This window comes from Hipposideros armiger, unplaced genomic scaffold (genome assembly GCF_001890085.2).
Source record: "Hipposideros armiger isolate ML-2016 unplaced genomic scaffold, ASM189008v1 scaffold_114, whole genome shotgun sequence".
In the NCBI taxonomy this organism is placed as follows: Eukaryota; Metazoa; Chordata; class Mammalia; order Chiroptera; family Hipposideridae; genus Hipposideros; species Hipposideros armiger.
Genome location: NW_017731464.1, coordinates 2,532,439 through 2,546,269, shown reverse-complemented (window position 1 = coordinate 2,546,269; position 13,831 = coordinate 2,532,439). Strand labels below are relative to the sequence as shown.

The window sequence follows — 13,831 nt, the reverse complement described above, 5'->3', positions numbered from 1 at the left end:
TCAATAATGTTGTAAATATTTTTTAGGGGGCCAGACGGACTCATGTCTTGTTACGGAGACCACTTCATAGTCGGTGTAGAGGCCTGACCACCGCACTGTATTTCTGAAGCTGATGTTGAATAATAATGTATGTCAACTATAATTATATATACATATAGTCATGGGACGTGGAGTAGAGTGTGGGAATGGAGTCAAGAATTGTAATAGATATGGATGATATCGGGGGTGGGAGGGCAGTAGATGGGGAGGGGGGTTGTTTCTGTGTGAAGGGTGAAAAGGATAACTATTGCATTGTTCTGTATACCTGAAACTAACAATAAAAAAAATAAAAAAAAAGACAGCCATTCCCGTCCCTTTTCTCACTATGAAGTTGTAACTGTTCTAATCCTTCAAAACTTCTTTTTACTGAGTGTAACTGTCAAGCTACTATTCAGTTTGGGATACTTTATTTTTAAAATGATATTCATAAATTGCAACACATTCAGCAAAGAATATCAAAATGATATGAGGTCTGTAAACATGCCAAGAGGAGTGTTTGAAGACCTGAAATGTATCACTTGGAAAAGGGGAGACCTGTCAGGCAGGGCAATGGGGGTGTGTGCAGTGGCAGGGACTGTTACTGGGAAGAGGAACCGACCAATTCCATGTGGCTGGAGTGCAGAACTAGAACCAACAGGAAAGATCAGAAGCAAACATGTCCACCTAGCAGGAGGGGGACCTTCCTCACAGCTACCACTGTCCGACAATGTTATGATCTACCTCAAAAAGTGGTGAGCTCCTCATTACTGGACAAAGCCTGGAAAATCATCCAGCAAGGATACTTTTAAGGCAATGGGCAAGGACTGGCTGAATGGTCTACTTCTGAAATTGCTGAGGTTCCATGAGGCTATCACAATCACACCCAAACCTGGCCTGTGTTCTCCAATCTTCCTTAGCACGTCTTTGTAATATTGTAACTATTTCAGTCTCACATGTTTACATTTTCTCTAAACATTCTCCCCCCTTGCTTTGATTTTAAGTTTGAGAGAATGATTTTCTAAGGCTTTGGTACCTCCCTCAACACACACACACACACACATATGCCCCCAAGACCAAAGCTATGTACTTTTACTTATTATTTGCTGCGTTTTCCCTCTTATATCTCTAAATTCATTTTGCTGATCCTGCATTTAAATTATGTAATTATTCTTTTCTTTCACTTAGATTTCTACTTTTTTGTGGTCCAATGCATTCTGGAATCAAGCCTAGTTATTTTTTTCTGTCAAAACAGAACTACAGCACAATTACTTTAATTTCTCTGATTTTCAGCAATAGCCCAGTTGGGTGACCAATACTTACCATCAAACTGATAGTGCATGGTTTGGTGGATGCGTTCTGTGACACTGGCCAGCCAGTCTTGGAAGGATAAGGTCACTTGTGCCTCATCTAACAGCTGACCACAGGCTGACAAAAAAACAACTCTTTAGTAACTTTTATCTATTCTTACAAAATAAACAGTTTAAGTTTGAAAAAGCTAAGGAGTTTGTACAGATAAAAAAAGAACAAGAAGCTGAAATTCAAAGAAATTAAGTGAAATGAAAGATTCTACGATTTTTTTTTTTTAAGAATCCATTTAGGAAAAAAATGAAAAGCTCTAGATTAGTAACCACAAAAAGTTTGCAGCCTTTCAATACTAACGTATAATGGCTGTTACAATGTGTAAGGAGTATTAAAAAAAGGTTGATCCCCAAATGTCCAAGCTTAATTTTTCTCAGTAGAAAAGATATATATGTATGTTATGTTCAAATTAAGTCATTCTGTTTCATAAATTCAGCCTGATAGTCATTAGTCATGCTATTGCTTTTAGGTATATTTACAAACTTCACTAACTTTGGAGAACAGACTACACAAGGTATGATCAAACAATACAGTGAATGTTTAAATAAAGAAAATGTTTTAGCCTTTTGAGCTTCCTTTGCTCGGCCTGCTCCAAACACTTTGGAGTGTACTTTCTTTTCTAATAATGGCCCTTAAGTCATTCTCTACTGCTCGGGCCCGCTTCTGCTTCTTTGGAATGTATTTTACTTCCAATAAACTCCTTTTCTAAAACTTAAAAAAAAAAATTATTGCGGTAAAAGACATGTTGCCATTAATCCCCCTCAAAATAACACCCCCTCACTTTGAACACAGTTATCCCATCATTTTTGCCACTTTCTGAAGCAGTTCTGGAAGTCCTCTTTTGTGAGGGTTTTTAGTTGCGCTTTCATGGCTGCCTCGATGTCCTGAGTCATTTTGACTTTGGGGAAGAGCCAGAAGTTGCACAGTCCCAAATGCAGTGAATAAAGTGGATGGGGACACATCGTAATGCTTTTATTGATAGAAAATGCTGTACCAGAAATGATGTGTGACATGGACCCTTTCTGTGTGATCACAAAATACAGTGATTGCTGCTGCCGAGTGCCGTCCCATGGAAAGGCAGGGATCTTCAGCACAGGAACTGGCATATCAAACGTTAGTAACAGTGTGTGACAAGTTTCACCTTGCTCGGTGCAGTCAGTCAGTCAGGTGTGAGCTATGACTGAGAGAAGGTCAACGCTCCGTGTCACATATTGCTTCTGGTATACTGCAATTTCTGTCAAAATAAAAACATTACAGTATGTCCTCATCCACCTTATTCACCGCATCTTGCACCAGGGGACTTCTGGCTCTTCCCCAAAGTCAAAATGATTCAGGACATGGAGGCAGCCAGGACAGCACAACTAAAGACACTCAGGAAAGAGGACTTCTAGAACTGCTTCAGAAAGTGGCAAGAATGATGGGATAAGTGTGTTCAAGTGAGGGGGAGTATTTTGAGGGTGATTAATGGCAATGTGTCTTTTACTGTAATTTTTTTAAAATTTAAACATTTACCATATTTTTTGATGATTGCTCATATTTGTCTTTCTCAACAAATGTTTATCATTGAATAATTATAAAACATGTTCCTTCTTCAACTTTAAATCTCCATACCAACTGCATGTGGGTAATAAACAACAAGAGGGAAAAACCCTACAAAATACCAGCTGACAAAACATGTCAGTAATTTTTGTTGCACTTATTTAAAAGACACAATTTGGTTTTGAGCATGATTTAAGGCCAGTGGGATAGGACAGACCTCAATCTCAGCGCCTACTGGTGTTTATCTTAGCACTCCTTGGGGGACAATATGGACAACATTTCTCTAGATTTATTGCTTTTAGCTTGTTTTAGATAATATTCCACCTCTTTAATCTATTCGGGGGTAGGGAAACTTACCCTGCCTTTTTAATGAAGAAGCAACCACAGGCTTTTTCAGGCCACTTTTCCTTAGATTACTGCTCACCGCATCTTGAGGCAACAGTGAACTATTTATCTGTGCACCTAAACCACAAACCATTATAGTTTTTAATAACATGTCTGTAGAATATAAATCAATTTGAGATTAACTTCTGAAGAGTCTAAAACACACAAAAAGTCTTTGCTAATTTCTAAGTTACCTCCAGTTTCTAGAAGGAATTAGCATTAGCCTTTATACACAACATTTTAAGTTTCTGAAGCTCTTTATAGGAAATTGGGGGAGAACCAGAATTAAAAGGAAGAAGAAAATTCACCTATTGCTCCCACCTCTCAGACAATTACTATTAATTTTCTGGTGAACTGTCTTCCATTTTTTTCTATGAATAGATTGTTTTTGCTGGTTTTATGATTTTAAGTAGCTGTGATTTACCAGAACTGCCAGGTTTAGCCAAATATTTTTTTAAATGTCAAGCAAATGAATACTTTTTTCACTTAAGTATGTTCCAAATATTGCATGGAAGATACTTATACTAAAAAAAATATCCATTGTTTATCTGAAAGTCAAGTTTGAGCATTTTGTAGTTCATCTGGCTACCTGTGTGTTCTAAACATTTCTCCAAGTTGTTTCTAATTTTTCAATATTATAAATAATCATAAAATGAGCATCTCTGGACAAAATGCTTTTCCTATACCAAGGATTATTTCCTTAAAAAAGATTGATTATTTAGACGTGGACTACTGTGTCAAAAGGTAGGAACTTTATTTTTTGAATTTCAAGTTTTCCTGGAAAAGACCAATACAGAAACATTTAACAACACTCTCTTGTTTTTTTACACTGCTGCCAGAATTACCTCTTAAAAACACAAAAAAATGATGATGTCACTTTGTTTCTGCACCTCTTTCCAACTTGCAGCACCAAAACTCCTGTGCACAACCACCTGATTCACCCCCAGCAACCTCCCTATGGGTAGGAACATTTTTAAGGCTTTTAACAGATACTGCTAACTACTTTTACAAACGATTATGGCAATTTATACTACACCAGCCATGCTGGAGAGCATGAATTCACCTTTGCCTGTGGTCTCATCATTTAAAAAAATCTTTGCTCATTTGGTAGCAAAAAGTATCTTTTAATTTTGTATTTTTAAAACGTTTACATTTCTCTGTTCACTAGTGAGTTTGGAGTTTGGTCCACATCTGTGGACCAGGTAACATTTTCTTTTTGTTGAGAGTCCAGGTCTTTTGACACTTATCTACTAGGGTACGTCAGCATTTTCATATTGATTTATATGAGTCCTGAACTGACACTGGCATTATATGAATAAAATAGATATATAGTGCCATACTCTGAAAATATAAGTAACAATCTATATTTGTAAATGAGTGTGGAGAATTAACCATTGTCACAAGTTCTTTAAAACACTCTATGGATGAAAAACTCATAACACTGTCCTAAGGCGGTTAAGGTGTAAGGCTAGTCTGAATGTTTAAGGAACGAACAAATATGTTCAATAATAAGAGTGGAGTTTGGTTGGATCTTATATTTGGCCAGTAAAACCAACCCTTAGCTTGACTGGACAAAGAATCATCAGTACAGTGTAAAACTTTTTCATGGAAAAAAAACCATAACTATTTCTTGTAACTGCTGAGATTCAGTGAAACACATAAAATGCAGTAAAAGAATCTAAAAATAACGTTAAACAAACCAAACAGCTTCTCACCAGATACTTCATCCTTTTTCCTCTTCTTTGCCTTAGAGGCAGTAGACTCACAAGCTGATACTGTTGATTCTGAATGGCAGCCCAACTGAGGCACAATAATCTCTTTAAGACCTAAAATATAACAAATTTCTGAGTTATTAATACTATCTATGTATTGGCCCCTATGTAGAGAAAAATTAATTTATAAAAATCCAAATCCTCAATGAATTGCCTGCATTAAAATAAGTTCCTTTGAAATGCAAGTCAAAACCACAATGAGATATCTCACACCTGTTACGTCTATTATCAATAAGAAATAACAAGCGCTTCTTAACAACAAGGCTGCCAGGTTCGACTCCCACATGGGATGGTGGCTATGCCCACCCACAACTAAGACTGAACTCAGCACCTTGAGCTGAGCTGCCGCCCGATGGCTCAGTAGATAGAGCATGCGCTCTTAACAACAAGGCTGCTGGGCTTGACTCCCCCATGAGATGGTGGCTACGCCTACCCACAACTAAGATTGAACACAGCACCTTGAGCTTAGAGGCCACGAGCTGCCGACAGGAAGCCAGATGGCGACTGGCGCCCTCCACAATGAAGATTGAAGAACAACAACTTGGCTGGTCCCCTTCCCCAACACTGTTCCCCTCCCCAAAATTCCCAATAAAATCTTTGAAAAAAAAAAAAAAAGAAATAACAAGCACTGAAGAGGATATGAAGAAAAAGGAATTCTCAAACACTGCTGGTGGGAATGTAAACTGGCAAAGACAGTATGGAAAACAGTATGTGGGTGCCTCAAAAAATTAAGAATAGAGCTACTACATGACCCAGCAAGCCCTTTTCTGGGTATCTACCTGAAAAAATTGAAAACATTTATTCATAAAGATATATGTACTCCTATGTTCACTGCAGCATTATTCATGGTAGCCAAGACATATAAACATCCTAAGGGTCCTTCAATGGATGATTGCATAAAGAAGATGTGGTACATATATTCAATGGAATACTAGTCAGTCATAAGAAAAATTGAAATGCTGCCACTTGCGACACCATGGATGAATTTTGAGAGCATCATGCTAAGCGAAATGAGTCAGACATAAAATGACAAGAGCCATATGATTTCACTCATATGTGGAATATAAAATGGAAAGCAACAAATGAACAAACAAAACAAACTCAGACACAGACAACAGTTTGAAGGTTACCAGAAAGGAATGGGGTGGGGGAAAGATGAGGAGGTCAAATGTATGGTGACAGGGGGAGACCAGGCTATGGGTGGTGAGCACACAATGCAATATACACATGATATATTATAGAATTGTACACTTGAAACTTATACATTATTAACCAATGTCACCTCAATACATTTAATTAAAAAAAAAAGAGACTGTGGACCTGTTTAAAAAAAGTTTCTTTAAAGAACAGCCCAAAACATGTTTTTATTCATAGAACATTAACTTGATAGAAGACTCTACAGAGAAATGTAAAACTAAAAAGTTGGGTGCTGCTGTCAACTAAAGATTCTTAAGAGATGAAAATAAAAAGCATCTATAAGATAAAAACGTGTTAACAACAAAAAACTTGATGTAGAAACTTTTAAAGGTCTTCTTTTGAACAAGGTGTGGGTTTTCCCCATCTTCAAAGATAAGAAACAAGCAAATGAGCCAAAATAAAAGGGAATATTTTTGTTCTTTGTTTTTATTAACATAGGGCATCTGTGGAGGAGTAAAATAAGAAATCAAAGCAAAGCTAGCTTGGCTAGATTTACTGTCTCAATGAAAATGTCTGATTCTCTTGATCATTAATTTCAACCAATCAACCAACGAATCAACCAACCACCAACCAACCAACCAACCAACCAACCAACCAACCAACCAACCTTTATGCAAGTGCTGACTGGGATTAAAAGAAGGAATGCTTTTCATTTGAATTATCTAGCAACTGCTTCTGAAGGTTGCTAGTACAATCTCCATATGCCATCAGTAGAACTCTTTCATTGCCATTTTAGAAAAACAGAGTGTGTCAACCATACCACCTACCGCTGGAATCAAAATTTAGGAAGTCTGAGAATTCCTGAGCCAATGTCTCGTCACTGGCAAAGGCACAGATACAAGCAAAGAAATGAATGCATCTCTGGGCTGCCTCATCCTTGGAGGCATTCGACTTGTGCGATTTCAGAGTCTGGCAGGAACAGAAGAAACGGCGCTCAGGCAAGCTTTTGGCACTGATTTTCTGCACAAAGGACGTGTGCAAATACCCCAAACTATGCTTCTGGCTTGCCTTGCATTTCACCACCAAAATGTTTTTAGTAATTCTCTGTACAAGGGGACCTGTGGGTTCTGTGGCTAACTGCCAGATGGTTTGCTTGGTTTCCGGGGAGGCCTGCATTGCATTCAGAACTGAGCTCTTTAGAGTCAGAGGGGTGGCCTCTGCCTGGCAGTTCACTGCCAGCTTGATGTGCTGGCACTGGTTTTCCACAACACCCTGGGTGGCAGCTTTCAGGCATGAGGGAACGTAACACCGTCCAGAGTTCAGCTGAGTAATGATCGTCCCATCTACCGTCTGGATTGTCGTCTCTGAAACGCCTAGCTCCACAAAGCATCGGTAGTCAGGGCCTCGGTCTCTTTGCCGCACTGAGTAGACCTGCAGATCGGAGCCTGTTATGATTTTCACAGCTTCAATACTAGGCTGCTTCCGTGCACCATAACGGAATATGGTTCCACATGTCTTGTTCTTACAGCTCAGTCCTCGCGTTCCATTGTATGTGCCACATCGGGGACACTTTCTGATTCCCCTCAATGTGGCCTTCCCCAAATCAGATAAGAAAGCTGGGACTTTAGTCCTTAGAGAGTTTGGTTCCATTTTTCACAGGCCCCTAGAAAAGGCAATAAGCCCATCAGCATGAGTATATACTCCTTCTCTTTCTTTCTTTCTCTCTCTCTCTCTGTCTCTGTCTCTCTGTCTCTGTCTCTCCCCCCCACACACACACAAAGTTAAAATCACTTATGATATTTAGTAGAGAATGAAATATAAAGAAGCTATACACTATTTTCAAATTGTACCCTCAAACAGAACATCAATTTAAATCCTCAAACAAAATAAAAATGAAGGAAACATTGCCTTCCATACATCTCTATATTTAAAAATATCCTCATGTAACAACTAAAGCATTTCTCTAGGTTCAATCCTGTTCTACACAACCTAAAGTAGTTAACCTAATCTTCACATGCACAATGTTTAACTTGAGCAAGGACTGGAGAATGGTAAAGATTAGTTCTTTCCCTTCCACCCTTCCTCACAGGACCCAGCCCAGTCATACCTGTATCAGCTACCAGAGCATCCGGAGAACAGTGTAACCTAAATTCATAAGACCTAAAAGGTGTTTCATTAGTTTGTGATGATCACAGAGGACAGGCGAAGACATAATCATTTACAGAGTAAAGGTTACAGCTTAACCCAAAGTCTTCTGAAATTTGAACTCCATGGTGTAATAATGCAGACATTCCGCATCCTTCTTGGCCAGCCAATGGCAAAGCTTCTGCCCAGTGTTTCCCAGTCAAAGATTCTCCCTGCCCTAAGTGGAGATCGTGGCAGTCTATAGTTAAAACAAAAAAAATATTAAAGTTATACAAAGACAGAATGATTCTTTCCTCTCAAAATAGGAATCTATGTCTTTCACAAATATTTGAGAAATATTTGACAGAAATTGGTATGGAAATGGTTGTTTTGTTCACACAGGGAGTTGTTGAGAACACCTAGAGCCATGGTATATAATTGGTCACTCATCCTTCCTAATAGTAATGAATTATATTTTTAGAGCGTTTTGTGCTTTTCCAAGTGCTTTCATATTCATTATTTCACTTGAATCTCACAATATTAGTACTTATTTGAGCCAAACAACCACCGTTTTTCAGATGAAAATTAAAAAGTAACTTGACTGAGGTCAATGCAGTTTCCACTAACCCAGTTTGCTAAGAAGAGTGTGAGCCTCTGCTGTTTTCTCCCCACCAATACTATGAAAATTTTCAAACATAAATAGAATTACACAGTGAACCTCCATATAACTCACCCACTCTTCTACAATTAACATTTTACTGTACTTGCTTTATTACATATTTATCCTTTTCCAGTCACCAATCCCTTTTATACTTGGATGCATTTTAAAGTTGTACACAACAGTTCAGCATGCATATTATTAACTCAAGTTCAGTACTTTTAATGCTTATTTATTTCTTTATTAAGCTGAGCCATCCTGCCACCTGTTGGGAGCTCAGCAGCTGCTCAGCTTGGGCCGGCAATTGAACCGCTGTTGCTCAGAGCTCATACTCTTGAGTGAGCTCTTAACCAACTGAGCCACTCAGCCGGCCCTTTTAATGCTTTTTTAAAGGTAATCTGCTTGTGATTTTGAAATAGGTTGTTAGCATTGCTTTCCCACCGTGACCCCAAGGGATGGTCTTGATGAAATATTTTCCCTCCACATCTTTTATAGTCCACAGATTAAAAGTCCACAGAGAAGTACAAAAGAAAAGTCTAAGAATGCCCACCTTTTCATTGGTGCTATGAACTAATCCTCCAACTGTAATATTTGCTCAATATCTACTGAGTGAATGAAGCTTTGTGAAACATGATCTATAGCAGGGTTTCTCCAACTTGGCACTACTGCCATTTAGGGCTGGGTAATTCTTGGCTGTAGAGGGGTATACTATATATTGCAGGATGTTTAGTAGTATCCTGGGCTCTACCCATTAGATGCCAGTAGCAGTCAACCCAGCCTCCCCAAGTTGTAAAAAACCAAAAATGTCTCCCGATATTGCTACATGTCCTCTGGCACTGATCTAGGCACTAGCCTGTTTACACCGCATTTCCTTCCGAGGTCAATAAACTTCTTTAGTAGGTTTCTCATTCAGTCAAACATGGGTTCTTAGGAAAGAATGTTGTTCCAAAGTAAAAAAATGGAGGATTTAGTTTGTCCTTTACTCCCAATTATCTCTGTAACTAAAACTTCTGAGCTTCAGTTTGTTTTTCATTTGCAAAATAGAAAAAAAAAAAGACATATAGAAGAGCTTAGCTAAAAATTACATTGATAGTGATGATTTAACATATCATTAAAGTGGGAAAAAAAGGACAACTTTGCTCATTAAAAGAGGAACTGGTTTGCTAATTATATGTGGTGAAGCCTTAAGGTGCTAGTTTTTAGCATTATCATGGAAATGCCACTCTTTCCTCTTATTTTTTTCTTTACTTATTCCATTATGCTCTGTAGAGCATATTTGTTAGTATCTTTCAAAACTGCAAATGCACATTTTAAAAAAACTTTTAATCTTGGAATAATTTTAGATTTATAGAAAAGGTACAAAGACTGTACAGAGAGTTTTTGTATACTCTTCAGCCAACTTCTCCAAATGTTAACATCTTAATAACCATGAGAAATCTGTCAAAACTAAGGTTTTAACATTGGCACTATTAACTCTGCTATTACCTGTACTACAGACTTTATTTGGATTTCAGCAGTTTTTCCACTAATGTACTTTTTTAAAGAATAAGCTTTTAATTTTAGAATAGTTTCATATTTTCAGAAAAGTTTCAAAGATAGAATATATCATGTATTACCATGGGACATTTGTCAAAACTAAGAAGCCAATGTTGATGCATTATTAATAACTAAACTCTAGACTGTCCTATTTTCTGTTCCAGGGTCCAATTCAGGACACTACATTGCATTTAGTTGTCATGTCTCCTTAGTCTTCTCGGATCAGTGAGCTTGTCTTTTCTTGTTTTCCATAATCATGACAGTTTTGAAGACTCAGGTATTTTATAGAATGTCCTTCAATTTGGGCCTGTTTGATGTCTTCTCTGCATATTCCTTTTGTCCCAGTGATTCCGCTAATAAGAATTTATCTTCCAGATATACTCCACAGATATGTGAAATGAGGGACATACAAGGCTACTCACTGAAGCACGTATGTAACAGCAAAACATTAGAAATAACCTCATGTCTACCAAGAAGGAACTGGTTAAACTAATCATGGCATATCCATGTAACAGAATATTTTCCAAAAAATAAAATACTTTTACAGCTGTTTTTTTAAAAAAGACTGAGGAAGTTCTTTATGTATTGATCTTTCAGTTCTTTAAGCAATGTTAAGTAGAAAAGGAAGAAGTAGAAAAGGAAGATACAGAAAAGGAAGATGCAGAACAGCATTTATAATATGCTGTCAACAGTGTATAAAAGGAAGAAGAAAACATGTATGTATATTTGTATTAGCTTGTAAATGAAATACAAATGTTTAAAACTCTCTAAAAGGATAAACTAATTGGAGGAGTTACCTTATCGGTGAATAGGGGGCAAGCATGGGAGGGAAGCTTTTTACTGCATACCTTTAATAGTTTATTTTTGTTGACCTTAAACAAAGAGCCAGATATCTCTCCAGCAAAATGGGTTTATTTGTGAACGAATAATTGCAATTTGGAACATGTGATTTAATGACGAACCATGTGCAAATTCAGAAAAACAAAGGAGAGTAACATTGTTTTATGGACTTGGGCGTGGCTACTGTAAACAAAGAGTCCATTGGAAGAGACTGAAAATTCGAAGTATAGTGATTTTTCATTGGCTGAGTTATAACAGTCTCCTATTGGCTGAGCTGTTACTGAGCAAGGAGGACTCTTTTCTCCCGCCTACTGAGGTAGTAAAGTAATATCACTTCTATGAAAGATGCAAGGTAGTCTCTTCCTGTTGGGATCAGTAGTATGCCTTGAGTGACACCTGCATAACCGTTCTGTCTTTTAGCTTCCTGACTCCATTTAAAAAAAGATTTCTCTTCATTTGCACATTTTGAAACATGTAAATCTATGATCTTTTTAAAAATGTAAATTAAAAATATTTTAGCGATAATAGAGTCATCTTACAAAACTATAATGCAAAAGCAGACTAAAAAGCTAAAGACCCTTTTATGCCCCATTCCTATAACTACCATTATCCCTACTTCACCCCCAAAATCCCCACCCCTAAAGAGTAACTATAGTTAATAGGCTGGCATATACCCACCAGATTATTTTATGTTTATAAATAAGTAAATATACATACAGATGTAGGTTTTTGCTTTTACAAAAATGAAATTATACGCATTGCTCTGAAGTTTCCTTTCTTAACATTTTATCATAGCTTTCTTTCCCTGTCAGCACAAATGGCTCTGAACACCATTTTGAATGGCTCTATAGTAATCTGTAGTGTGAATATACCATAGCTACTCTAGCTCTACCAATGGTTTTTTAGTTCTAGACATGCTGCAATGAATATCCTAAACATTATCTTAGTAGATAGATGCAAGTATTTCAGAATAGGTTCTGACCATTGTTCCTAGTTTTCTTTTCTGACCATTGTTCCTAGTTTTCTTTTTTTTTTTTTTTTAAAGGTTTTTATTGGGGAATTGGGGGAAGGGGAACAAACAAGTTGCCATCCTTTTGTTCTTCAGTCTAGTTGTGAAGGACGTTGCTTCACTGGCCCAAGTTGGCACCATCATTGTGCTCTTCCCGGGCGAGGCAGATCAGTCGCTCACGCTGGCTGCTGGCTACACACGGTAGCCCATGGCAACCCACTGCAGCAGGGGCTGCAGCCTACGCTGTCACCTGCGACTCATGGCAGCCCAGCTCTAGGTTGAGCTGTTGTTCAGCATCTTAGCTGTAGAGGGCAGTGTCACTGGCCCTCATATGTGGGATCCGAACCAGGGCCCTCTGGCATCCCAAGCCAGTTCTTAACCAATGTGCCACTCAGCCAGCCCTGTTCCTAGTTTTCTTAAAAATTTATTTGGGTACAGAATAAGATTTCATTGGGAGAAAAAGATTCTACTTCTAAAAATGTTTGAGGGCCAGCCAAGTGGCACGTTGGTTAAGAATTGGCTTGGGACCACCAGCTCTGAGCAGCAGGGCCCCACCCAGTTCGGATCCCACCTGAGGGCCAGTGACGCTGCGCCCTCTACAGCTAAGATGGTGAACAACAGCTCGACCTGGAGCTGGGCTGCCGGGAGTCGCCTGCAACGGCATAGGCTGCAGTGGGGCTACAGTGGGATGCTGTGAGCTACCATGAGTGGCCGGCAGCCAGCACGAGTGGCCGGCAGCCAGCGTGAGCTGCTGAGAGCCACTGTGAGCGGCCATCCAATGGCCAGCGACCAATCTGCCTCAGTCAGGAAGAGTGCAATGATAATACCAACATGGGCCAGTGAAGTGGTGTCCTCCACAACGAGACTGAAGAACAAAACGACAGCAACTTGTCTGTTCCCCTCCCCCAATTCCCCAATAAAATCTTAAAAAAAAAATGTTTGAAAAATACATCAATGATTTTAAACATGAACAAGGGGAGGGGATCAAAGTAATTTTAATCAATAAACTAATTTACTAATTTTTAAATTATACAATGTAGAAGGAAAGTTAAGGGCAAAAATGATCATTAAAAATATCTTGTTCATCCTGTCTCATTTTCTATACTCAAATAAATTCCAGGCGGATAAGTACAAAAGGTGGAACTGTTAAGAGAGTAGAATTAAAAAGCGGGGGGAGGGCCGGCCGAGTGGCGCGATGGTTAAGAACTCGCTTGGGATGCCAGGAGTGCCCCGGTTCGGATCCCGCATATGAGGGCCAGTGACACTGCCCTCTGCAGCTAAGATGGTGAATGGCAGCTCGGCCTGGAGCTGGGCTGCTGTGGGTTGCCGGCGACGGCATAGGCTGCAGCCCCTGTGGCAGTGGGCGACGGCATAGGCTGCAGCCCCTGTGGCAGTGGGTTGCCATGGGCTACCGTATGTAGCCAGCAGCCAGCGTGAGCGGCCAGCAGCCAGCGT

General features: G+C 38.9%; 1 protein-coding gene across 2 annotated transcripts in view; it reads right to left on the bottom strand.

The window, feature by feature from the left end:
* CUNH2orf42 (chromosome unknown C2orf42 homolog) overlaps nt 1–13,831 on the bottom strand; it is a 38,424-nt gene that overhangs the window by 17,845 nt on the left and 6,748 nt on the right. For both annotated transcript variants that reach the window (XM_019647699.1, XM_019647700.1), the window contains exons 2-6: nt 8,317–8,592; nt 7,037–7,872; nt 5,016–5,126; nt 3,274–3,378; nt 1,339–1,443 (exon numbers count right to left, since the gene is read on the bottom strand). In XM_019647699.1, the coding sequence (XP_019503244.1) occupies nt 1,339–1,443; nt 3,274–3,378; nt 5,016–5,126; nt 7,037–7,859 (1,144 nt within the window). In that variant the 5' untranslated portion in view covers nt 7,860–7,872; nt 8,317–8,592. The remainder of the gene's footprint in view (nt 1–1,338; nt 1,444–3,273; nt 3,379–5,015; nt 5,127–7,036; nt 7,873–8,316; nt 8,593–13,831) is intronic.